The sequence below is a fragment of the Haliotis cracherodii genome, unplaced genomic scaffold (assembly GCF_022045235.1).
Source record: "Haliotis cracherodii isolate W230 unplaced genomic scaffold, xgHalCrac1.p SCAF_4, whole genome shotgun sequence".
Taxonomy (NCBI): Eukaryota; Metazoa; Mollusca; class Gastropoda; order Lepetellida; family Haliotidae; genus Haliotis; species Haliotis cracherodii.
This window is the reverse complement of record NW_027266297.1, coordinates 6002379-6026558: the sequence shown is the minus strand read 5'-3', so window position 1 is coordinate 6026558 and position 24180 is coordinate 6002379. Positions and strand designations below refer to the sequence as shown.

General features: G+C 45.2%; 1 protein-coding gene and 1 pseudogene across 1 annotated transcript; one reads left to right on the top strand and one right to left on the bottom strand.

The window, feature by feature from the left end:
* Positions 1-232: 232 nt before the first annotated feature.
* On the bottom strand, positions 233-4430 carry LOC139478443 (uncharacterized; annotated as a pseudogene).
* A 1474-nt stretch (positions 4431-5904) lies between these two features.
* On the top strand, positions 5905-23918 carry LOC139478499 (uncharacterized). The gene is made up of 14 exons (XM_071260989.1): positions 5905-6011; positions 8207-8393; positions 9074-9147; positions 9767-9856; positions 10908-11117; positions 16696-16811; positions 17297-17417; positions 17822-18047; positions 19159-19223; positions 20089-20223; positions 20545-20790; positions 21164-21270; positions 22368-22506; positions 23274-23918. The coding sequence occupies exons 1-14, from the start codon at positions 5939-5941 to the stop codon at positions 23420-23422; spliced, it is 1938 nt and encodes a 645-aa protein (XP_071117090.1). The 5' UTR covers positions 5905-5938; the 3' UTR covers positions 23423-23918.
* Positions 23919-24180: the final 262 nt, after the last annotated feature.

The window sequence follows — 24180 nt, the reverse complement described above, 5'->3', positions numbered from 1 at the left end:
ACATAATGGTGGTACCATACACTAACCGCCGTGTGAACTAAATGTAACACAAACATTGCCTATAATGTACGAGAAAACGTAACATTATGGGAATAGTGACAAACAAAATGTATGAAGCATAGGATAGACCGTCATAGGGTAGACTGCCCTCAAGTCTATGGGATTATTCTGCCCAACACACTGTGTGAGTCCACAATGACTCGCTTGAGAATAAACTCACAGATTGTCTATATCAGTCAAGGACGTAGTCACGTAAACGGCTGGGTAGATGACGTGAGCGTGTAGGGTACCTCTGTGTCTGTACCTGACTAGTCACGGGTTCAGAGGTGTAGACGTGGCCGGGAATATCGCTGACTGTATCTTCTTGGTCTGTTTGGATAGTAGGGGAACTGCAGGCTGGTGCAGGCATCTCATGAGTCTGATACTCAGGTATAGGGTCATTCTCTGGAGGACTAGAAAGGATTAGAGGAATATGAGGGGGGTCTGGTGGTTGATGGCAGCTTGCCATTGACTGGTCTCCTTCAGTGTCGTCATCCTCATTGGCCCCTGCATGAGTGCGTACTGACGTCAGCGGCATGAAATTAGGTACTGTGAAGCACTCAGACTGTTTCACTCTGTATGAAGCACTCCTCAACTGCTTTCCGGCAAACTTTTGAATGTTGCACCAAGAACCATCTGAGTGGACCACAAGGTAGCGGTCTCTAGCTCGAGTCTTGTTACGGTCTGTGTGAAGATAAACCAGGTCACCAACCTGTACCTGGGCACTAGAGGGTAGAACTCCCTTCGGGGCTTTTGACTTCTGGCTGTGGCGGTGATTGCTGGATCGCTGGGAATGTTGGTCAGTTATCAACTGCCTGTCGTTGATAGGTAACTGACTGTTAGTGAATTGATCCCGTTGTGTCCACATTTCTCTGGCCGATAGGCCCCTTCCCCGTATACGAGCGTTCAACCGGGCTAGGGTCACGCAAAGCGTCAGAACTGTGACAGAGCCACCCAAAGGATCTTGGCGTAGAAGTTCTTCTTCTAGCTCTTGGACGGCTCTTTCTGCAACAGGGTTTTTATTGACATTCTTCACTCTCCCTATCTCAAGATTTATTCTGTGCTTGTGAAGGAGCTTATCATTGATGATAGAGGCAAATCCGGTGGCAGGGTCTGTTCTGATCACAGCTACTGGACCGTCTAATGGTCTGAGTTCAACGCAAAGGCGGATGAGACCATCGCGTAGTGTATCACCCCTCTCATTTTCGATGAGACATGCGCTGGTGTACGAGGTTACTGTTTCTCGCAGGACAAGAATGAGTTGTCGTGACCGCTTCAAGACATCTGCAGCAAACGACGTACTTATTGATTCTGGGGGGTCAGAGGTCGACTGTTCTATGATGGTATGGGTCATCTTCTGTAATGATGAGCATTGATGGCAACTCTTCGTTGTTTGATCTATAGCTCTATCCATGTCGAGAGCATAAAAGAAACGGTGCACTACCTGTTTAAGTTGGTGGGAGGAGGGATGGTCTAACTGGATATGTATGGATGTGAGTAAACCATCTAGGACTTTGCGGGGTACTGCTATGAGTTCACGAGTTGGGGCTAGAGGTTCAACTCTTGGCACAACCAACAATCCATCCTTAGCTATGGTGACTGAATGGAGATACCTCTTGACATCCTTGATGTTGGTGAGCTTCTTAGATGGCCTGGTACCCTGAAGCAGGTGAGCATGTGTCCTTCTCATATCTTGACAGTCAGATTGTATGTCGTGCCACGCAGCTCTGCTGGTGAAGGGTAACTTAGCATCTCCGGCGATGATTTCCTGAACTGACATTGTACGGACAACCGAGTCTTCAGTTTTCCTGACAAAGGAGCAAATTTGACAAGTTGGCTCAGTACAATCAGGGGCGTTTCGACTTGAGAAGTCTGAGGGTACATTTGCTGATCCAGCCAGGTGACGAATAGTAGCCTGATATCGACTGACTGTGGAAAGGAAAGTTGATACGCGTGGGCTCGCTGAGAATTCACCCCTGCACAATTTCTCAAATGCCTGAACACAAGGCTTGCTGTCAGTAAGAATGCATGTGTTGTGGTGAGATTGGATGATGAAGGGGCTGAAGTGTTTCGTGGCCGCAGCAACAGAAAGCGCTTCGATTTCACAGGGAAGCCATGAAACCTGGCGTCCACGAAGTTTGGCACTAAAGAAACCTGCAAGAAGTTGCCTACTGTCGCGTGTGACGTAAAGTGTTGCTCCGACACCACGAGACTTGACAGCACCATCGGTCACGATCCATAACTGATCCTCCGGACGTGGGAGCACAATAGTACGGTTGGAACTCAATGCAGCCTGGGCCTTAGCAAAGGCTGTTGACAAGTCGTCTGACCATATGATTTTGTCTTTGCTTTGTGAACCTGTTAAGGCTTCATCCAACGGTGAAAGGAGGGTGGCACATCCATGGATGACACGGGCTAGTACTTTATAAGCTCCAATGAACGAACGAAGTCCCCGTGTTGTCTCTGGAGGAGCGCATGTCGAGAGGGTCGCTATTCGGTGGGGGCTAGCGTGAATGGTGCCTCGGTTCCATATCCAACCCAGAATTGTGACCGTAGACGGACAGATAACAGTCTTAGCGGCTGACAGATGGAGACCATTCCGGTGTAGGGCCTGTAAGACACGCTTCCATGTATGTAAGAGCTCTTCATGGGTATCCCCACCACAGTACAAGTCATCAGCAAGTTTAGCAACTACTCCCTCTTCAAGTAATTCTCCTAACACTCGGCACATGAGCTCTTCAAGAGCAGTTTCTGACCCCGGCATGCCCATGGCCGACCTGGCATAGACTCTCACTCCTCTGAAGGGGGTCGCTACACCACAGTACTTCATAGACTCACGTGAGAGTGGAATCTGGTAAAAGGCATTTGTGAGGTCTGTGCTAATGATGTGTCTCCATTGGGCTATTTGGCGTAACGTTGAGTCAACATCAGGCATCAGGGATGGTTGAGGCTTACTGTAACGTCCAACGTCTGCAAAGGCAGTGACCAACCGGAAGCCTCCGCTAGACTTCTTGACTAGGAAGGATGGGTTTAAGTACTCTACGCAGATATTGGCATCCTCAGGTCTGACGAAGACACCCAAGTCTTCGAGTTCGTTGAACTTTGTCTGTAGTTCTAAAAGTCTGTCCCTGGAATATTGGGGAACACGTCCTTTGCGCTGCGGCGGTAGTACAGGTCCCATGTTCACAACAGCTTGGAATGGACCGGACTTCCCGTTATAACCCTGGAACCGGGGGTCAAAAACAGTGTCATACTCTTCAAGAAGCGACTTGAAACTGGCCACTACCAATGGGGGAATAGTAGAATCAGGATCTAACTTGACATGGCTAGAGTAGTTTGCGTCCTGGTGATGAACAGTTGAGGTTTTAAGACACGAAGTTGGAGGGTCATGGGCTGTCGCATTGTTGTCCGGTAGGATAGCAACTGGTCTGACTTGACAAAAGTGTTCATGTCGTCTCACGGTCTGTGGACTATCAGTCAAATTTGGGATGCGGATCCTGCCTGAGACACTTGTTAAGAGGCTAGGTGGAGGCCACATGTAGTCATCTTTAGTAGTCACTTGTCTAGAGTCGATACGTGGCTCAACTGCCACGGTTCCGTCTTGAGAGTACATGTCGTCGGGAAGGCTTACCTCCAGATATTCACCAGGCCATACTGTAGCAACATGGGGAGCTCGTATAAGGCTTGCACGCCGCACAGTGTGACGAGTGGTTGGTTCGTCGGTAGAGCCATAAGTATATGTAGCATTGTCACCGACGTGCACTTGACGTTTAGCTGGTCGAGTGTACACATCATTGCACTCAAGGAAGGGGGTTCCTGCAATGACATCGACATCGAGGTCCTGAACCACCAAGCCTTCGAACAAAAACTTTGTCATCGCGCGCAAATGTCATGCAGGTCTCTCCAACGACTTCTAGGGGTGAGGATCCATCTGCTTGATGGGCTGACTGTGATGACTTGGTAATCTTAGCATCTAGACGTATTGCGGCTGACAGGCGAATCATATAGCCGGTTGCTCCAGAGTCGAGTGTGAGGCGGACACCATGATGATGGTGGAAAACATCAATATATGGAGATTGGCGGACCTGGATCCTAAGTGCTGAGAGGTTAGACTTTGATAATGTTGGGGGCTCGATGGTGAAGATATCCTCTGTCTCCTCATTGTCATTGTCGTTTATGTCCAATATGTGCGATATCTGTCGGGCCTTCGTCATGTATTTCCTGTCCCGTTCTGGGAGGTGGGGGCACACACTGAGGAAGTGGCGTATGTCTGAACGACCCGCTTGACTGCACAAAGGGCACATCTTGTTTGGGCGTTGGGGGGAGGTCTTTGGAGGTCTGTTGGTAAATGGAGATCTTCGGTTGCCATCTGAGGACGCTGCAGCCCTCATAATCTTCACGTCATCACCTGTGCGTATTTCATCCAGGAGAGATGAAAGTGCCTGCGAGACCTCCGGTTTGATGGAAGCTAAGGTCCGTGAGCGTAGTTCGGTTCCATATCTTTGCTTGACCAGTCTTGGCAATTCAGGGTGAATCAATCGGAGCCATGTGAGTATAATAAAGTTCTCTTAAGTGGGAGAAAGTTCCTCGTCCTCGTTGATTATCACTCCATGGTGCGTAATAGCACCCTCCCGACGCAAGAGATTGTCCTCAATAAAGGCCATGAGGTGCTGATATAAATCTTCTGGGCGTTCCTCAGGGTCAAGCTTAATGTCAGAAAAGTCTATGAAGTGAGCTCCGGTAGACTGAAATCCATAATGGAGTCTGATAACTTGCCAGATCTGACCAATGGATGTAGAATTCTTCACCATAGTGTTCCTTGAGATAACGGGGCAATAATTGGCTACTTGTCCAAGCATAAGTTCCAGGGCATTGACCTTTTGTAGAGCTGTTCGTCGCAACGCGACGGGAACCTCCTCATTATCATCCGTAAATCCACGCAAGGGAGCATGGGCGGTTTTCTTGAGCCATGTAGCCCCTGTCGCTAGGAATGGAGCAAAGTTCCGATCTAGTGACAATGTATACAAAAGATTTTGACGCCAGTTCTCAAATGAATTAACTGTCTCGTGTTTGGTTAAACACCACTGTTTAGGTGCTCTCGCAGTATTAGCCATGATGAGGGTGTAACTTGTGCTATCCAGTAAAAGCAATACTGACCGATCGTTAGTCTGTCTTACAGACCCTGATACAAATATATATCAAATACAGCCCATGCAAGTCTATAATGTTTGGCAAGTCTAGATCACTGCAGTATCTGAAAATGAAGAGAGTCACTGGGCTCCTTTTTATTATATTTTTATTAAGATAACTGAACAACTGTTTTTATGTACGATATGTTCATTTCAGAGACTAGATTTTAGTCTAACCGATCGTCTGCTGTGAAGCGATTGTGAAACTTTGAGTGTTTTGCACGATCCAACCGAATGTCAGGTGTGGGAACTTGTCCGTAGCGCTGCCACCACGCCAGTAAGGTTTGACGGACACTCTTAGGCCACTGACGATTGGGACACAAGATGGAGAGGCTTTTCGGTTGCGAGAGGTTTTATTTCCAAACACCACGAGGCGAGTACAAAATAATGAGAGGGAGAAGAGCGAAGACAAGGGAGGTAACTCGGGAGTCTTCCGTACCGCTAATAACCAGCCAACACTATTGGCGTTGATTACCTCCCCTGCATCGTTAATGAGTCACACCTGAGGAATGCAAGCGATGTCGCGCTATGTCCTTCGCAAAACAAATAAACATTATTCCAAATATAAATATATATACATGATTATCGCACCAATCTGAGTTCTTTCTTATGCAATGAAAACTGTGATTGATCACAGGTGACAGTTTACCCGTGACATACCTGCCTCGTTTTCACCTGACCTCATTCAGCAGCCATTTTAAGCGACCAAAATGGCGCTGTTGAAGTGCTCGAGCACTTCTTGTTTCATAGTCGTCCTAATCAGCGTGCTGTACATACAACAAGGTAAATTAACATTTCATTAACCAGGTGTCAACATTTTACAGGTAAATTGTCGTACATCGCGTTTTATGTCGTGATCTCTGACTTGTCGTTTCAATCATGGGCCTGTATATCCGGATTCTGTTTTGAAATGTTTTGCTCACTCAGAATTTCGGAATATTTGAGATCAAAGATTTCGATACTAGGTCTAGAAATCTAAGAAATGAACCTTTACTCATATTGTCTATTTTGCCTTAAGATATTCCTTGATTTGATAGGGGTTTTTTAACATTAAACATTTCTTGTTATTGAGTTGACGATTTGTAAAAGTGCCTCTCCGGAAATGGCAGAATCCAATGATATATGTAGGAGCAGGCCTCTTGGGAACTTAAAATTTATCGTATTGGATGGGACAGACACTCTTCAACCATATACAAACTGGAATTTAAAAGTCACAAGTGTGCTCAATCAGCCTCACCCTAAATTCCTGGTATTTGTCTGTTGTTTATTTGCCATCTTTCAACAAATAACTTTGTTTTGGACAACTTGTATCTCTAAACTAAAAGGACCCGTGAAGATTCCGGGGTAGAATAGGTCTTCAGCAACCCATGCTTGTATCTCTAAACTAAAAGGACCCGTGAAGATTCCGGGATAGAATAGGTCTTCGGCAACCCATGCTTGCTGTAAAAGGTGACTATGCTTGTCATACAAGGCGACTAACGGGATCGGGTGGTCAGGCTCGCTTGGTTGATACATGTCATCGATCCCAATTGTGTGGATCGATGCTCATGATATTAATCAGTGCATTGTCTGGTCCGGACTCGATTATTTACAGACCGCTGTCATATAGCAGGAGTATTGCTGAGTGCGGCGTTAAACAACAAACCAACCAAATCTAAACTAAAAGATTAAGTCCCAGTCTTGAAATCTATGGAAGCACCGCAGGAGTACTGGAGGATCAAACTTGTGTTGCCAACTTGATCCTCAGCAATGCTAATGGGTTAATCTAATTAGGTAACACTTAACAATGAGAACATGGGCACTAATAACAATTAGTGCTTGTTTACTGAGTGATCAGCGCACAGTTGTTTCCTTTTTGGCACATGCATGGAAGCCTCATTTCTCTGCAAAACTCAGAACTTGAGAAGAATTGTCCTGATTTGGCCCAAACTACATCATTAGAAGTTCCCATTCCCAACTAACTTGAAGACCGCCTCCTGGATCTAGTGGTAGAGCATCCACCGGAGAGCGGAAGGTCGGGGGTTCAACCCCGGCCACTTTATACCAAAAGACGTTAAAGAATAGTACTTGTTACCCTGCCAGGTGTTTGGCATCAAGGGGCTAAAACAAGGAGTGGTCGGCTCGGAGTCAGTATACTATGTCTGAAAAGGGTATTCATGTTAAAGTGCACCATGGTATTTCAGTGAGCTAGCACTATAAAATAGGCATTAGTCCAAACTAGTACATGCAGTCACACACACACACGTGTATGCATGTGCAATAATCACAATAATCTTGAACGCAACATCAAACCCAATTTCACCTCATCACAACTAACTTTAATCGAGATGTCTTCTTGAATCGGGATGTCTTCTTGAATCGGGATGTGTTAGAATTCAGCCAGGTATCCAATCTGCTCTTTGCAAGTAGATAAGATGCAAAATCATGTCATAAAAGGCCCTGAATCACCAGTGTGTCGCTTTTATATATGTACAACCTGCCTTCTAGAAACTGTTCCCTTTCAAAACATCTTGGACTCATTTACAAGCATATCCATCATGTGCTGCCATTCACTGCAAGTAAACATACAACGATGGATCTTTTCTGCCATGTAACACCATGTTTATATTTTCCGTCAGTTATACTCTGTTTTATCAACCACCAGTGAAGATCTGGGATAGAATAGGTCTTCAGCAACCCATTCTTGCCATGAATGGTGACCACGAATGTCGTAAGAGGCGACTAACGGGATCGGGTGGTCAGGCTCGCTGACTTGGTTGATGCATGTCATTGATCCCAATTGCGTGGATCGATGCTCATGATGTCAATCACTGGATTGTCTGGTCCAGTCTTGATTATTTACAGACTCTCATATTGATGGAATATTGCTGAGAGCGGCGTTAAACAGCAAACAAACATTTTGGTGTAGATAAGTCCCTCGCCCACCCAAGCACTCTCATCCACCCACTTACTCTAGATTCATGTCCTTTATGTTCCAGTGTCAACACAATGTGTCATTCCCTCCGACTTCAAGGGGGACTGGTACTCCATGGAGGCAGGACGTGACATCACAACTGTGGTCAACGAACAGAAGTGGGGCGAGTTGACCTGCATTGACCTCTACATCCACAATAACACATTCAAGCTGGAGGGGACGAACGCCACAATGCTCATGAGGAAACCCACGTAAGACACATCGTGCTCATTTATTTTTTACTATGATTGTCGTAAGAGGCGACTAAACATGTCATAAGAGGCGACTAACAGGATCGGCAGGTCAGACTTGCTGACTTTGTTGATGCATTTCATGGTATCCCAATTACATGGATCGATGCTCATGATGTTAATCACTAGATTGTCTGATCCAGACTCGATTATTTACTGACCGCCGTCATAGAGCTTGAATACTGCTGAGTGCGGCATTAAACAACAAACGAACAAACTCTCTTTTCTATTATACTTAGTTTAATATGGACTTATCATTATTTTTAATCCATAATTAATGCTAGTTAGAACAATTATTAGTCAAATGATTGATTGAAAAGTTGAAATTGTAAATCAGTTAATGTCAATAACAGTTCTAAAATATCCATGTGTAAATTTTACAACTTGAATATATTTTCTTGGCAAATATTTCCTATTGCAGCAAAGAAGACACCTAACATTGTGTAGGTGTTATCATGTTACCTGGCGTTGAAATAGTACTTGTTTCAGCAGTCTGAATCCTATTTATATACGCCTCAGGCACCAGAATCAGCTGAAAACTGAAATTCCCAAGCCAAATGATATTTCAGTGGTTAGAAACACTGCTTGGTAATCTCTGTCAGTATTAACAAGACCAACAAGCTATATCTTGTGTATTTCAGTACTCAGAGCAACCTTTGCTTGATGTGTGTGGATATATTGTGGAGAACCAAAAACATTCTTCAGTACAGACAGAGTAAGTACTTCTCTTTTTGTTGTTGATAAATGCTGTCTTTGATTCTAATTGTTTGTTTCTGTCTGTTTACCCACCCGACCCATGTTATTTTACTTAGTGAAGGAAGGTTTGCAAGTTTATCTAAGAGATACTTTTCAAGACTGAGATCGCAAATTGGTCCTGTTTACAGAGTTCCGACCCTTTGATCCATGTTGTTTTTACTTTGTGCATAGTGTGTGCAATGGCGACAAGTTTTCTTGGAAACTACTTAAGTTAGCTTGTCTAAGAGATTATCATCAAGACTGAGATATTATTTTCCAGGGAAAGGTCCGTTTGTATTTATTACACATTTAATATTTTTCTCTGATGTATTCGGACTTGTATTTCACTGACAACAGAACAGTAGAAGAGGTGTTAATGCTCAGAACACTATTGCAGTGAATGCCATAAGATTTAATGTTAAAATCCTCTGAATTTGGAAAATAAGCAGTGTGAAAAAAGTTCTAACTTGAACAAAATAACAATTTTTCCGAATTTGCCTGCCAAGGGCATTTAGTTTGGAATCTTAGACCGACCCTAGTACAATGATACAACAGTGATATAAGAATGATTTAACAATGACACATTATGTTTCTCCCAGGTGACTGTTTCACAAGCAACAATGGTTTTGAGAACATGTGCACTGGCATCAAACAGCTCCCTGCCGTGGACCAAGTCATCACGATGTTCAGTGAGTAGAACATGGAGAATGTATTTGTAGTTCAAAGACCAACAGATATACTGTGGGGGAGATTTTGTATTTTGAGCTATTATCATGTACATTTATATATGTTGTCTGTTTGTACTATTTCCTAATGGAACATCAGTGCAATAAAGATATCAATGGTATGGTCTACCTACCATGTCTCCTGTATTTGTTGAATCTCAAGCCCTCTAATTTTTAATTTCTCTACAATAAATTGTAATTTATATTAATTTATAAATTTACAATCCTGAATGTCTCTCTTGTCTGTAGCAATGAGTTTCCCCACAGGGCTTACAATCCGGACACAGCCTGATTGTCTCTCTTGTCTGTAGCAATGACTTTCCCCACAGGGCTTACAATCCAGACACAGCCTGATTGTCTCTCTTGTCTGTAGCAATGACTTTCCCCACAGGGCTTACAATCCGGACACAGCCTGATTGTCTCTCTTGTCTGTAGCAATGACTTTCCCCACAGGGCTTACAATCCAGACACAGCCTGATTGTCTCTCTTGTCTGTAGCAATGACTTTCCCCACAGGGCTTACAATCCGGACACAGCCTGATTGTCTCTCTTGTCTGTAGCAATGACTTTCCCCACAGGGCTTACAATCCGGACACAGCCTGATTGTCTCTCTTGTCTGTAGCAATGACTTTCCCCACAGGGCTTACAATCCAGACACAGCCTGATTGTCTCTCTTGTCTGTAGCAATGACTTTCCCCACAGGGCTTACAATCCGGACACAGCCTGATTGTCTCTCTTGTCTGTAGCAATGACTTTCCCCACAGGGCTTACAATCCGGACACAGCCTGATTGTCTCTCTTGTCTGTAGCAATGACTTTCCCCACAGGGCTTACAATCCGGACACAGCCTGATTGTCCCTCTTGTCTGTAGCAATGACTTTCCCCACAGGGCTTACAATCCGGACACAGCCTGATTGTCCCTCTTGTCTGTAGCGATGTATTTCTCCTAAAGGGATGACACTCGAGACACATAGCCTGATTGTCTTCCTTCTCTGAAGCCATGTATTTCTCCTACAGGGATGACCATTGAGACCATCAACTGCATCACCACGTGGGAGGGTGTGTTCCAGTTCACATATGAAGTCAGTTGGGGTGGCGGCGGCATCTGCGACTCTGGTGGCAGCACAATCGAGGCCTGTCAGGATCCGGGCTCCTCCTATGTGGACAACGAGGTGTTCCTGATGAAGTACGATAAGTGCAGAGGGGTGCAGACATCCTTCACACAGAGTGAGTCTCTGACAATTTGGTTATTTTATTTGCTAGATTACATTTTTAGCTCACCTAATTGAAAGTCAAGTGAGCTTATGTCTAGGCCTGTCATCAGTCGTAAACATATTCTCTTTTGAAACCTCTGGACCATTGAAGCTGAAAGTTGTTGACACCAATGATGACAACCTAATTTGTTCGAGAGTGTTGAATACCATATTTTCTTGCGTATAGTGCACACTTTTTTCCCCCCAAAACACAACTGTGTAGATGGTATTATACACGCCATAATGAGTTTTGATGTTTTTTTCTCCCAATGGAAAGACATAACTGTGAGCAGGTAACACCGGAAATACCATGTCAACAAATCCATACTGAAGTACGCAAATTAATCATGTAATTACACTGTCTGGCTATAAAAAGTGTTCTTTGCATATCTGGACTTACGTTTGTAACTTATTACATTAATTAATACATTACCACTGTTATACCGAGGCTGTTGTCTCCCACAACTGCTGCTATAGCGAAATCTACCACAGAGATCTCAATTACCTCATGCAGCACGTGTGTAGCCACCCAGCTGCCATGTGACACCCTTCACTCTTGTCTCTTCGCTTGCGCTCGCAAGACGTGTTATAGACTGCTGAAGAGTTCCTGTTTCCTCGACCAATTCGGTGATATTTATTATGGTTTATTAAACTAATAAACTGTGCTTGTACAGGGCATTTGCGGTAGCTACGCTTGGATATAATTTTCCCGCCAAACGGAAAAAAATTCCCGCCCTTTTTTCTATATACTCGCGGGGTTCTCTAATGCACGTTGTGTCTTACGTTCCCCTGCTATAGTATGCTTTGGGGGTTCACATCACTTATTTCTCTATATGTTCTATGTGTATGTTCTATATTCACTTTGCTCGTTTATTTTCCTTGTGAAAATGCTCGTTTGTGAATATTTGTGGTGCGTGTGTTGTAACCATGTTTTGCTCTTTTGTTCATAGTACCAAAATGTCTGCAGGGTTCCTTGCGGGGACCCCCGTGCGTCCTGTGCGACTGTCTGGGGCCTGCGGCGTTCGAGCGCTACCGGCTGTGTGTGCAGTCCGTTTCCACCCCTGTGGTGGCCAGTTCATCCGGTCGGGGTCCCTTTGCGGGTACCACCTTCACGGCTGTGGCGGATCCCTTGGCGGCCCTCGGGCTGTCCGGGGATTCCATCGCTGCATTGCTTTCTTAACTTGTGGACTCCCAAGCCGGCGGCCTTATCTCAGGATAGGCCGCTAGCTGTTCCGTCCCCGACCTATTCGGTGGCCGCGGGTTCGAACGCAGGGCCCACCGGTACGGCCGCACCTCCCGTGGTCACCGGTCCTTCCCCCGAACCATTGCTCCCGCTATCGGTTAAGGACCATGTGGCCATGGTTTATGACCTCTTTGAGGACATGCCCAAGCCCCTGCCAGTACCGCGGGGAATCCACGGCTCTGTATACGATGAGTCTTCCGACAAGGCAGGATCTCCCGTTGCCTCCACCGTCGGGGAGAAAGGGTTCATTCCCGGTACATGACCTTGCCTTTCCCGAGGCTGGTCCTACCGCGGAGGCCCATGTTGAGCGGTTGGGTGTCCGTGCCCCACCGGCTGCTACGGTAACGCAAGCTACCTTGCAGCAGCTGGACACCCTCGCTCGGCACTCCATGCTTGCCATGTCTCACGGAGACACTTACTTGGTTGCAGCGGCAAGTCTGGTCGAAGGTTCTCCCACAGACCGTGACCAGCGCATTTACAACTGCCTGCTCGGTTTAAATGCTTCCCTGGAGTACGTTTCCGAGGCTTCAGCCTTTATTTCCGGCACGTGCCATTTTCTCAGGCGCCAGTCGTATCTTGCCGCCTCGGGGTTGGACGCTGCCAACCAGGAAGTGCTCCTTTCGCAGCCTTGGTCTGCGTGGGCCCTTTTCAATAACAAGATCCCTGGGGTTCTGTAGGAACAACAGGCTGCTGTGTCTGCCGAGGCCTCTCGGCACACACTTGATCTTGCGGGGTCCCTGCATAGGCGCCTGGGTGCCGCTCCTAGGCGGAGCGCGCCCCAGGATGCTGCGGCCGGTAGGTCTAAGGGGTCGGGTTCTTCTTCCTCCGGGAAGAAGCCCCGCCCTGAGGGCTCCGGTAAGGGCAATCAGCAGCCCTTTCATCAGCAGCCGCAGTCTGTCAGGCCCCCCTCTCCTTCCCCAGACTTACTGGGAGAAATTGGAACAAGTGTTCGACGACCCGTGGGTGGTCAACACGATCCGGTACGGCTATCGGCTAGATCTCAAAGCGAATCCGCCGCTCACGGTTGCCCTGTTGGCAAGTTTCTATTCGGGAACCGATCTTCCCATCCTCGCCGATGCCATCGGCAGGTTGGTGGAGAAGAGGGCAGTACAGGAGTTAGCTCTACCAGAAATAACACCGGGGTTTTACTCCAGGATATTTCTCGTTCCCAAGACTCAGTTTCCCAACTCAGAATGATTCACAATCTGAAATCGTTCAACGTGTTGTACCTGCACAAGCCGCCTAAGTTCAGAATGTTGATCTTGGCGGACCTGAAAGCTCTGATCATGCCGGCCGACTGGCTCGCTTCGATCGACCTGAAGGATGCATTTCTGCATGTTCCGATTCACTCCGACCATCACAAGTATCTCAGGTTTGTCTTTCAAGGCAGGCACTACGAGTGGGTTGTACTCCCATTCGGCCTATCGTCCGCTCCCTGGCTGTTCACCCGGTTAACCACCCCCATAATGGGGTTCCTCCACAGGAGGGGTGTCAGGTACTTCGCGTACCTGGACGACTCGCTAGTGGCCAATCGAATGACGGACACCCTGTCACGCCATCTCGATTTTGCACGTCTGCTCTTGGAGCAATTGGGGTGGATTGTCAATCTCCCCAAGAGCGAGTTAACCCCCTCACAGAACTTGAAGTTCATCTGAGGTCGGTTCGTCACGGTGACCCATTGCCTCTTTGTCCCCCCACCGGTGGAACAAGATTCAGGCGATGATTGCCAAAGTCTTAGCGGTGCCACAGCCTCTTCACTTTTGGGAACAGCTGTTAGGGCTACTTGTGTCAGTCGACTGCACCGAACAGGGTCATCTCCAACTCCGTCCGCTGCAACAAGCTTTAATCCAGTTGTTAGCCCAGGAGGAAAACAGTGCAACCGTCGCCCTCCAAGATCGGCTCCGACCGCATCTGGAGTGGTGGATGGTCCCTTACAACGTCTTATCAGGAGTCTCTTTGCGGCCCAACCGGGCCACGTTGAACCTGTATACAGATGCCTCTCTAGTGGGCTGGCGCCCATCTAGAGGGGGAGGTGAGCTCGGGGCTGTGGTGCGTAGACAAACTATGTCTTCACATCAATTGTCTCGAGTTCAAGGCAGTGATCAACGCAGTCAATCACTGGAAGCATCGTCTCGTCGACACCAGGCTCATGCTGGCGACCGACAACACGACGGTAGTGTCCTATGCGAACAAACTGGGGGGAACCCACAGTCACTCGCTATTCGATCTCACGTTTGAGTTTTACGCTGTGGTGGACAGTGTCCAGTGCCAGGTACGCGCCCATCACATCCCAGGTGTGCGGAACGTGTGCGACGCTCTATCGAGGCCTCGGGATCCGAGCCCCACAGAGTGGATGCTCAACCCAGTAGTGTTTCAGTGGCTGTGCAAACGTTTGGGTCGTCCGATGGTCGACCTGTTTGCAACCAGGTTCAACAATCAACTCCCGTTGTTTGTATCACCAGTCCCGGACCTGAGGGCCATCGATCACGATGCTCTCACGTTAGACTGGATGGGCATAGACCCTTATGCTTACCCACTGACGGCGTTGATACCACTCATTCTAAGCCGGCTCCGAGGAGTTCGCTGTCGAATGTTACTGATCGCGCCCATGTGGCCGAACAGATCGTGGTACACCGACTTGCTGACCCAGGTCACGCAGTCGCCACTTCCACTGCCTGTGAGACCGGATCTCCTGATCCACCCTCACACCTGTCAGCTTCATCCAAATGCAGGGCATTTCAATCTGCACGTGTGGATGTTGTCACCGAGCGTCTGAGGAGTAAAGGTTTATAATGCACGTTGGGTTATTTTCACGAAGTGGTGTTGTAAACATCACATTCATTCGCCAGATAAGGTATCTGTGAAGGATGTTGCTCGTTTCATGTCTCACTTACGAGAGAGCCAGAAACTCTCCGGGGGTTCCATTGCCAACTATGTCTCTTCCGTTGCTACGGTACGGGACTTTGCTATGGGTGATTCAGCCAATGATTCGGGGTATTATCAAGGGTTTCAAACAGCACGATCTTAAGAAAGGCCGCCTTCGGGCACCGGCCTGGGATCTTTCCCTAGTGTTGAAATCACTAGTGTGAAGGGTGTCACATGGCAGCTGTGTGGCTACGCACGTGCTGCATGAGGTAATTGAGATTTCTGTGGTAGATTTCGCTATAGCAGCAGTTATGGGAGACAACAGCCTCGGTATAACAGTGGTAATGTATTACTTATAGAATATTCCAAAAAGGAAAATTCTACAAATTTAATAAATTTCATTTAAAATTCCTTTTAATATTGCTTTAATCAATTTTGGCGAAATCGTGTGTGAAGCAATCGGAAGATCGCACAACTCACCGTTATTAACAGCAACCACGGTCAGATTACCGCTATTGATGTCTTGAAACAAACTTTAGTTGACAGAGAATGGATACATATATCATAAATGCCATGCTTTGACTCGTTAAAAGTCATATTTGTTATAGTTTTGACGATTCTATGTCAACACATAGTTCTCTCGATCACGTGTGTGGGAGCCTCGACGGTGACTGGTCAAACTGGTTCCATGTGAAAAATGATAACCGGCAATAGCGATCAGCTGCTTTGCTAAGGGTTATCATTATTTTAAATATATATAGTAAAAGCTGCAACTAAAATAACAAGATATTGGAATATTTTATTTCTGATAAAAAAAATAGTCTCAGATACAATTTTTGCCGATCTTTGCATTAAAATCCTGTAAAGTTATATCATTGGGTGTGTCTTGGCCGAATCACCGGTAGATTCCAAGAAAACGTGTGAACAGCTGACTGCTGTTTCTGGCTTAGTTTACGAGAAAATACACAAGGTAATCTTAATCCATAGATGTAAAACAAAACCTAGCAGAACAAAAATTACAATTTGAAGAGTAAATCAACATGTTGTGTGATTTTTTTTTTATCTCAAATTTTTACTGACCAAGTATCTCATCACCCATTTGTTTACTGGAATATGCTGAAGGGGTGCGGTGTAATATTTTTCTGCGCATAATATTCAAAAAAAACTTTTCTCCAAAATACTGAATCCGCTAGAAGGGGGTGTGCATTATACTTGGGTGCACACTATACTTAAGAAAATACGGTACTATTTTCAATATGGCCACCATAAAAGCCATATTGAAAAGCCTATATATGGCCATTGCTCAGCGACTTTACGTCAGTATGCAATTGAATAAAATTTGGTATGGAAGTTAGTGATGGTTTTTGTGTCAGGGCAGGTTTAAACAGCAGAGTCTGAATATTTGTGTATGGTTCCATTGATGTTTTTGACCTTGTGTCTGCAGCTGTCCGGTACCAGTGTATGGGCAGCTGGTTCGCCATGGTGGGGAACACTGGCTACACCTTCGCCGCCATCGCCGACACTGTTGAGAAGGACAGAAGAGAAAGGTTTAAGTGTATGGTGAGGAATTTGACAAGTCTATTTCTAACACCAGGATTTATCTTGTGATGATCAGAGGCTGATGTTCGGCCTAATATCTGCAGCAAATGACATTAACAATTCCAAAATTTGAATGCATACTTTTAAATTATTGCATTGAATTCAGTGTTAAAATTTCTCTGCATTAAAGTAAAACATTGACTTTTTCTGCCTGCTTGAATTTGCCTGCTGTGCTGTAGACATTGAAGAAATTCTCGTCATGGCAAAGTCCCAGGCTCGATTCCCCTCGGTAAAATGCTTGAAGCCCATTTCCAGTCTCCCCAATGTGATCAGACTGAAATATTATTGAATTGGTGTAAAATCATAAACACTCAATCTGCACTTAGTTTTTCCAACAATCTGCATCTTTCCATGTTGGCCAGGTGATGAGACCTGAAACAAGAACTGACTTATTTCACCTCTTGTACTATATCGGTAAATTCAGGGTATATTTAACTCTACTACAGATGACCTTGAAGAACCAGAAGTCAGCTGACAACACCATCCGATGGGTCTTGTCCCGCTTCGCTGACTGTGGCAAACTCAACAGCATCTATGATGGCCCCGTCAGGCTGGTGCTGAGAAGAGGTGAGTGAATATGTTATCATCGCATGAATGGGGCTTTGATGTGCATGGATCTCTCGACAGGGGGTCCTGGCGTAGATCTCCTAGCAGTGTTAGACATGTAGGGATCCCGGCTTGGATCTCTTGGCAGGGAGTTCTGGAGTGGATCCCTCAGTGTTAGACATATTGGTTCCTTCAGTGTTTCTTTCAGCAGTGTTAGACTTAGTAACTCTCCTCCAGGGCGCCGTTGTACAAAGCGATCGTAGCACTAAGGTGATCGTAACCCCATACCTTAACATAGACTTACAACATTCGTAGCGCTAAGGTTGTTTTGTACAACGGCACCCTGGTAAGTGTCCTCCACAGTGTCCAATGTAGTGCCCGGTACATTTCCCTGCACAGTGTAGCACAATTTCCCTTGCTTCCAGTCCCCCCTCAGACGCTGTACATGACGTCTCAGTGCAACCTTCCAAGGAACATCTCGGGACTGTGGTTCACACAGGGACTGCAGTTCCGCTCGGACGTCACTGTCAACGAGACCCACGTCTACTACATGACTCGCAAGAATGAGTTTGAATTTGAGGAGACATACCTGTCCTGCCAACAGACCCTCGGAACCCGCTACCTCATGACCAAAGTCATTGTCGGGAAATGGTAAGCTGCATGGGGAAGTCAGTGCTGGGTAGATCAGTTTCTCAAAATGTGCCTGACTGTCGGATGATATGGCTGGAACATTGCAGATGTGACTCTAAATATTAACTCACTCACTCACTCACTCACTCACTCACCGCGACCGCCGGAGAATGGTTAATTTTGTGGTTAAAGGTGGTTAAAGCATTATTGTCATGGCTAAGACCTGGGTTCAATTCTCCACATTGGTACAATGTGTGAACCCCATTTCTGGTGTCCCCTACTGGAATATTGCTAAAAGCGGTGTAAAGCCATACTTACTCACTTACTCACATCTTTAACTGTATATACCTCTCATGGTCGGGCTGATTATTTTCTTTTGATTAAGTTGATATAGTAAAGCATATAAACTTCACGCGAGTGGCGCTGAGATCATAACCCGGTACTAATTCATTGCAGACAATTTGCAACCATTCTTTCACATAGATTCCACATAACTGCACAGAACATTGTGTGAATGAAGGAACAAGTGTCCGAGTCTAAGCAGACACAATTCCATGTGCAGAGTTGTGTACCTTGGACGCAATATATGATAATGGGTTCAAATCCTGAGTTAACCCTGATCATGATTCTAAACCCTTGCTTTCACCAAGGTAGTAAATGTCTAAGACCTGCATCTCTCATGGCTTTCCTCCCACATCAAGCTGACACACCATGATGTAACTGAAATACTGTTTTAGAGCGGCGTCACACCCAACTCAACACTCATTCTGTAAATGAATAAATAGTAACATGCAGACAGCATTCAACAAAGCTGTTTTGTTTTTCAATCACTGGTAATAAAGAACTTTAATTGTATCAAGTTTATCAAGACCTTACCAAGCTGAGTTACATGCCTGTCTAGACTGTAGGCAGCATATAATTCATAAGGAAGAGAATTCAACTCAAGAAATTGGCATCCATAAATTCTCTTCCTTATGTGCATCCCATATAAATGCCATTCAAAGACTTAGCATATTATTTAGTTAGTATATATCTGTTTCCTGAGTTATTTTACCCATATATATTGAAAGGTTCAGACTCTGTAAGACTGATGCAAATGTTTGTTTGATAAATCTACATCTTCTGCCCACAGTGAGGTGGACTTCGTCTGTTATGACATTCTTCCTCGGCATCACGGCATCGTACGCTACAGAGTGGGTAAGTGAAGATTTGTGATACTAAACATCACAGGGAAGTAGCACATGGGGTGTCCTCTCCCGTGAGTGGAGGATATCCGTTACCATGGGTACAGGCATACCAGTATATAGAGAATAGCCCCTCAGGAATTACAGATCAGCTAAGTCACTATGTTGTTAGAACTGCATCATACAGGAAAATGTCTGTGATGTCTTGATGTCAGTTTATGCCATATTTAAGTATTTGCGATAATATGTTGACATGATGCTATGGGATTCTTTTCTGACAATGTAAACAATCCTTTTGCCTTGGGCTAGCCAATCATCCTAAAGCAAAGGATCAGTGAGAATTGCTGAAAATAGTTTCACTTATTTAAATGCCCCTTGGTCTGGTGGATAGAGCAAAAGATCTGTGGTGCGATCCTTTGGGGGAAGTTAAAACTGTGGCATGGCATCTCAGTGGGCTAGTACTCTAAAACTGGCATTAGTCTGGACTAAGGCATTTGCAGCCACACACACTCTGCACGTCACTGTATGAATGAAAAAAATCTTGGACATGTTTCATCTCAACAATGTTTGTGTTCACACTCTCGTCCTACTCCTGGTAGTAATTCGGAGTCAAAAGGTCCCCAGCGTTCCATGATTGTCTTGAGAAAGGTTGACATCGGATGGTTATTATGTGTGATCTGGCTGATTGTCTCAACCTGTCTATTCTGAACACTCTTGATTGTTTGTAGATTGCTTTGATCAAGCTGGAATATTGCTGACTTCGACATAACGCACTATTCACTTACCTACCCAGTATCCCAATCCTCAGGACCAAGAAGTCAGCAGCAAATGCAGTGGACTTTTAGCATGTAAAACTTACTCTCTCTCCTCTTCAACAGGGAAGCCGTCACGGTTGACAAAAGATGAGTTAGCGAACCCCAACTACCTGGAGCAGAAGTTCCGAGAGGCGTGCAGTTGGATGTCCTTCACCTTCAACCGAGACGACACGGACTGGAAGTACGAGGTTCTCATCTGTGAGTAATACTTCGTCACCGACTTTCTCACTTCCATAGATTCATCTCACACGTCTGAATTTACTGACGTAACTGCCCATGTCTTAGGTGGCAGTCCTTCTATTTTAGATTTACCGATTTGACCCATTCATCGCCGTGGGAATTTTTTTTTATTTTAACTTGCCCTGGGAAAGGTTAGAAAGATAAAAAAATGGTAGTTTTTTACTGATGAAATATATTGTTTAGACATGTTGAGAAGTTGAGATATAATCTAATCATAGTTCTCTGGATAATCAAGATGACATCCATAGCATCCCAATCGACTTGAGTGCCATGTTTCAGTGAACCCACCCTCACCTGTGGCCTGTCCGATTGCTGGTCGGTACAGGTTTGTCCAAAACGCCATGCACTGGATGGAGAAGTACGCCACCAGGATCCGTGGTGTGACGGACCGACCCCGTGTCCAGGTGGACTGCCGCATCACCGTGTCTGAGTTCAAGTCTTGCAGCCAGGACAAGTCCAAGATCGAGGTGGATGCCGAGTACTGCGAGTCTGTGGACTACCGAGGTCGACCTATTGGAGAATATGGTGAGTTTGTTAAGTCACTCTCAGTCGAGGGCATGAGTGACCCAGTAGGCTGACGATGCAGTATGCTGTGCAGAGTTGCGTCCCTTGGGTGTGCCAGCTTCATACACATGCTCGTGGGTTTCTCTAAAGTGGTAAACGTCCTGTATCCCTCTCCTTCCCCAACAAGCTGACACGGTGCAATAACTGAAATATTGTTCAAAGCAGAGTCAATGCCAAGCTCACGATCCTTCCATTGGCATACTGTGTATTATTCAGCTGGACCTGATGTTGTGCAGCTGGACCTGATGTTGTGCAGCTGGACCTGATGTTGTGCGGCTGGACCTGATGTTGTGCAGCTGGACCTGATGTTGTGCATGCTTTTTGTGTTGTGCAGATGAGGCAGACCACATTTTGACCTGTGTGGGCTTCTGGATGGAGGACATGAAGTCCTACCTCATCACCTACGACGAGGAGGACGCCATTTCCGCGTTCCGCTGCTGGGTAAGTAATCTCTGGGTCCTGGACAGTACAGTGTATTGCAGCTTGCATCCAGGTTTAGTCTACGATCAACAAGTTTTGTTTACATCTTCATTAGTTGCTTTTTGTCATAACAGAGATGTTCACATAACACTTCATATAGATTTTTATAAGATTGTGTATGAAGATGATATACTTTGTGACCCGTGAAAATCGGGTTAGAGAATAGATCTTCAGCAACCCATGCTTACCATAAAAGACGACTATGCTTGTCATAAGAGGCAACCAAAAGGATCAGGTGGTCAGGCTCGCTGACTTGGTGGATGCATGTCATTGTATCCCAATTGCATGGATCAATGCTCATGTTATCAATCACTGGATTCTCTGGTCCATCCTCGATTATTCAAGACCGCCGTCATATTGCTGGAATATTACTGAGTGTGGCGTTAGACAACAAAGAAAAGGAAGAAAAAGATGTCCTTTTTGAGGAAAGGAAAGTTTTTGAACCCCTGTGTGGTGTATTATAATGAATGATGATAGTGAACATTAATGCCCTTGTACTTAAACTATCATAATTAGGAACATAAGCTGCCATCATTACACAGGGCCTCAAATATGTTTTCAGATCTACAATACATCAGTGGTATTTCTCTTGTCATCCCCCGCCCCAACTTTAGGTTCTATAGGGTAGAGTTTGTTTCCGGAGCAGAACTCAAAACCCATTCAATACTTTCCAACAAAACCTGTGCATGTCTACCAGGCACATACAGAACTGGTGCCTTTTGATATATAGCACTTTTAGAAATTTTTATTGTTTATGTTTCCATGAAAACAAGTTGGATTTAAGTTTTAATTTAGGATTGGTTTACTTAAGTAGTATAACAAATAAACTTAAATATTTCCTTGCCAAACATTGCATGTCTATATATAAAGCGCATACTGAACTGGTGCCATTTGATATTAAGGAGTTTTAGAATTTCCATTGCAGCTATTTTGACATGGGCTAACAGAAATGTTGGGTCAGTTACCCGGTTTGGGACCATAACGTGTTAAAATGGGCGGGGGATATAGATGACTTTGTCAACTATACGCTTGTTGTATTTGACCCTTTGACTGTTCAGGTGTACGAGAGACTGAGTTGGACGGACATTGTGATGTCCCGAGCCCAGACTGCCCGCTGCCCAAGATCCCAGAATGCCAAAAGCTATCAGTTGGAGGGGACCGGCCTTAGCCTGGAGCTGTACGAGAACGAGAGACTCTGTGAGTACCGCCCTAGCGGCCACCAGCACATAGTAACATTGATACTCAGTGGTATTAAAGCCCACTAGCTGCTTTCAATTTTCAGTCACATTTATACTTATTGATACAGATCGGTGTTAAAACCCGCTAGCTGCTGTCGATACTTAGTGACCTTGTTACTTATCGGTACAGATCGATACTAAAGCCTGCCAGCGGCCATCAACTCAGATACTAAGCCCTTTTATGTCCTCAGTTTGGGACATCATGAACAGTAGATGACATCATTTTCCTCAATGATGAAGTAATGTGACACATATCACTTCACTCACCAATCAGCTTTGAGAATTGCTTGAATGCACATGTACAAATATAGTAAAGTTACCCATTCTATCATGGTGGATGTTATTGCCTGACTTCTGTGTCCAATTTAGGGGGCACAGGTGGCCCAGTCGTCTAAGGCGCCGCAATTCGCTTTGTAGAGTTGCGTCCCTGGGGCACGCAGAAACCTATGATTGTAGGTTCGCCCCAATTATGTTTCTTAGTTTGTCAGCAACATACCCATGCTCGTGGGTTTCACCGAAGTGGTTAAGACCACTTGAGACCTGCATCACTTCGGGCTTTCCTCCCACATTAAGCTGACACGCTGTGATATAACTGGAATACTGTTAAAAGCGGCGTCAATCCCAATTCAATCACTGTCCAATTTCTACTGTCTCAATCAAAGCATTACTCTGTGGAATGCCAGCACTGAATCCATGCAAAATATGATTGTCTTTGTTTGTTTCCAGATGACGACTGCCCACAGAGATTTGACCCCGGTATCGACCCCTACAGGAAGCCGACAGTCATCTACGTGTTGAGCAGCGCCACCTATCCATCACTTTACTTCCCTCTCCTCTTCTCTCTGCTGACTTTTGCTTTGCTACACAGGACATAACAATAAGATGGCATTAGTTCCTTGCCACGCTCTATCCAGTGACTTACCTTCAACAGTGACCAATACCATTTTGTACAATAGCAGATCTTAGCCAACAGGATGATATCACTCAGGAATCCTTGATGGACTCAATGATGTTGGATAGATGTCAACAGTGTGATAGTCAGGTATCCTGGTAAAGGTTTCTCTCAATGATATCCAATATTTGTCTTTTGGGTACCCTTGAGACAAATTATAATTGTTGGAAGATATTTGTCACGAAACAATATCATTAAGCAAATATTTAACAGTTTTCTAAATGATGGCAGATATTTGTCACAAGAGTGTTCGGTTGAAAGAAATCAAACTTTTTACACTGGTAAATGAAGTTTACAAGATGTAAACTCTATGAATTAGATGTAAAGTTTGGATGACAAATATATGAGTTGCCATGGTTTCAAAGAGGCCATGGTTTCAAAGAGGCCGTGCAGGAGGACTTCCATGTTTAAAACCCATGTCAAATGAAATGTACAAATATTTTGAAATGATTAACATTGATCATTGATAACAGCAAATACATGTACTCACAAATAATGTTAGGATTTACCAACAGTGCAGCATAATGTGAAGTATTGTTAGTTCAGTTTTGGTTAGGGAGCTGTAAGGCTCAGGTCCTGGTAACAATGGTGTGTTGAAGAATCAAGTAAGTTTACATTGGCAACAGATGAGGATGCTCGATGAGTAGTTCAATCACGAGAGTAGAGTTTTGATTTTATTCC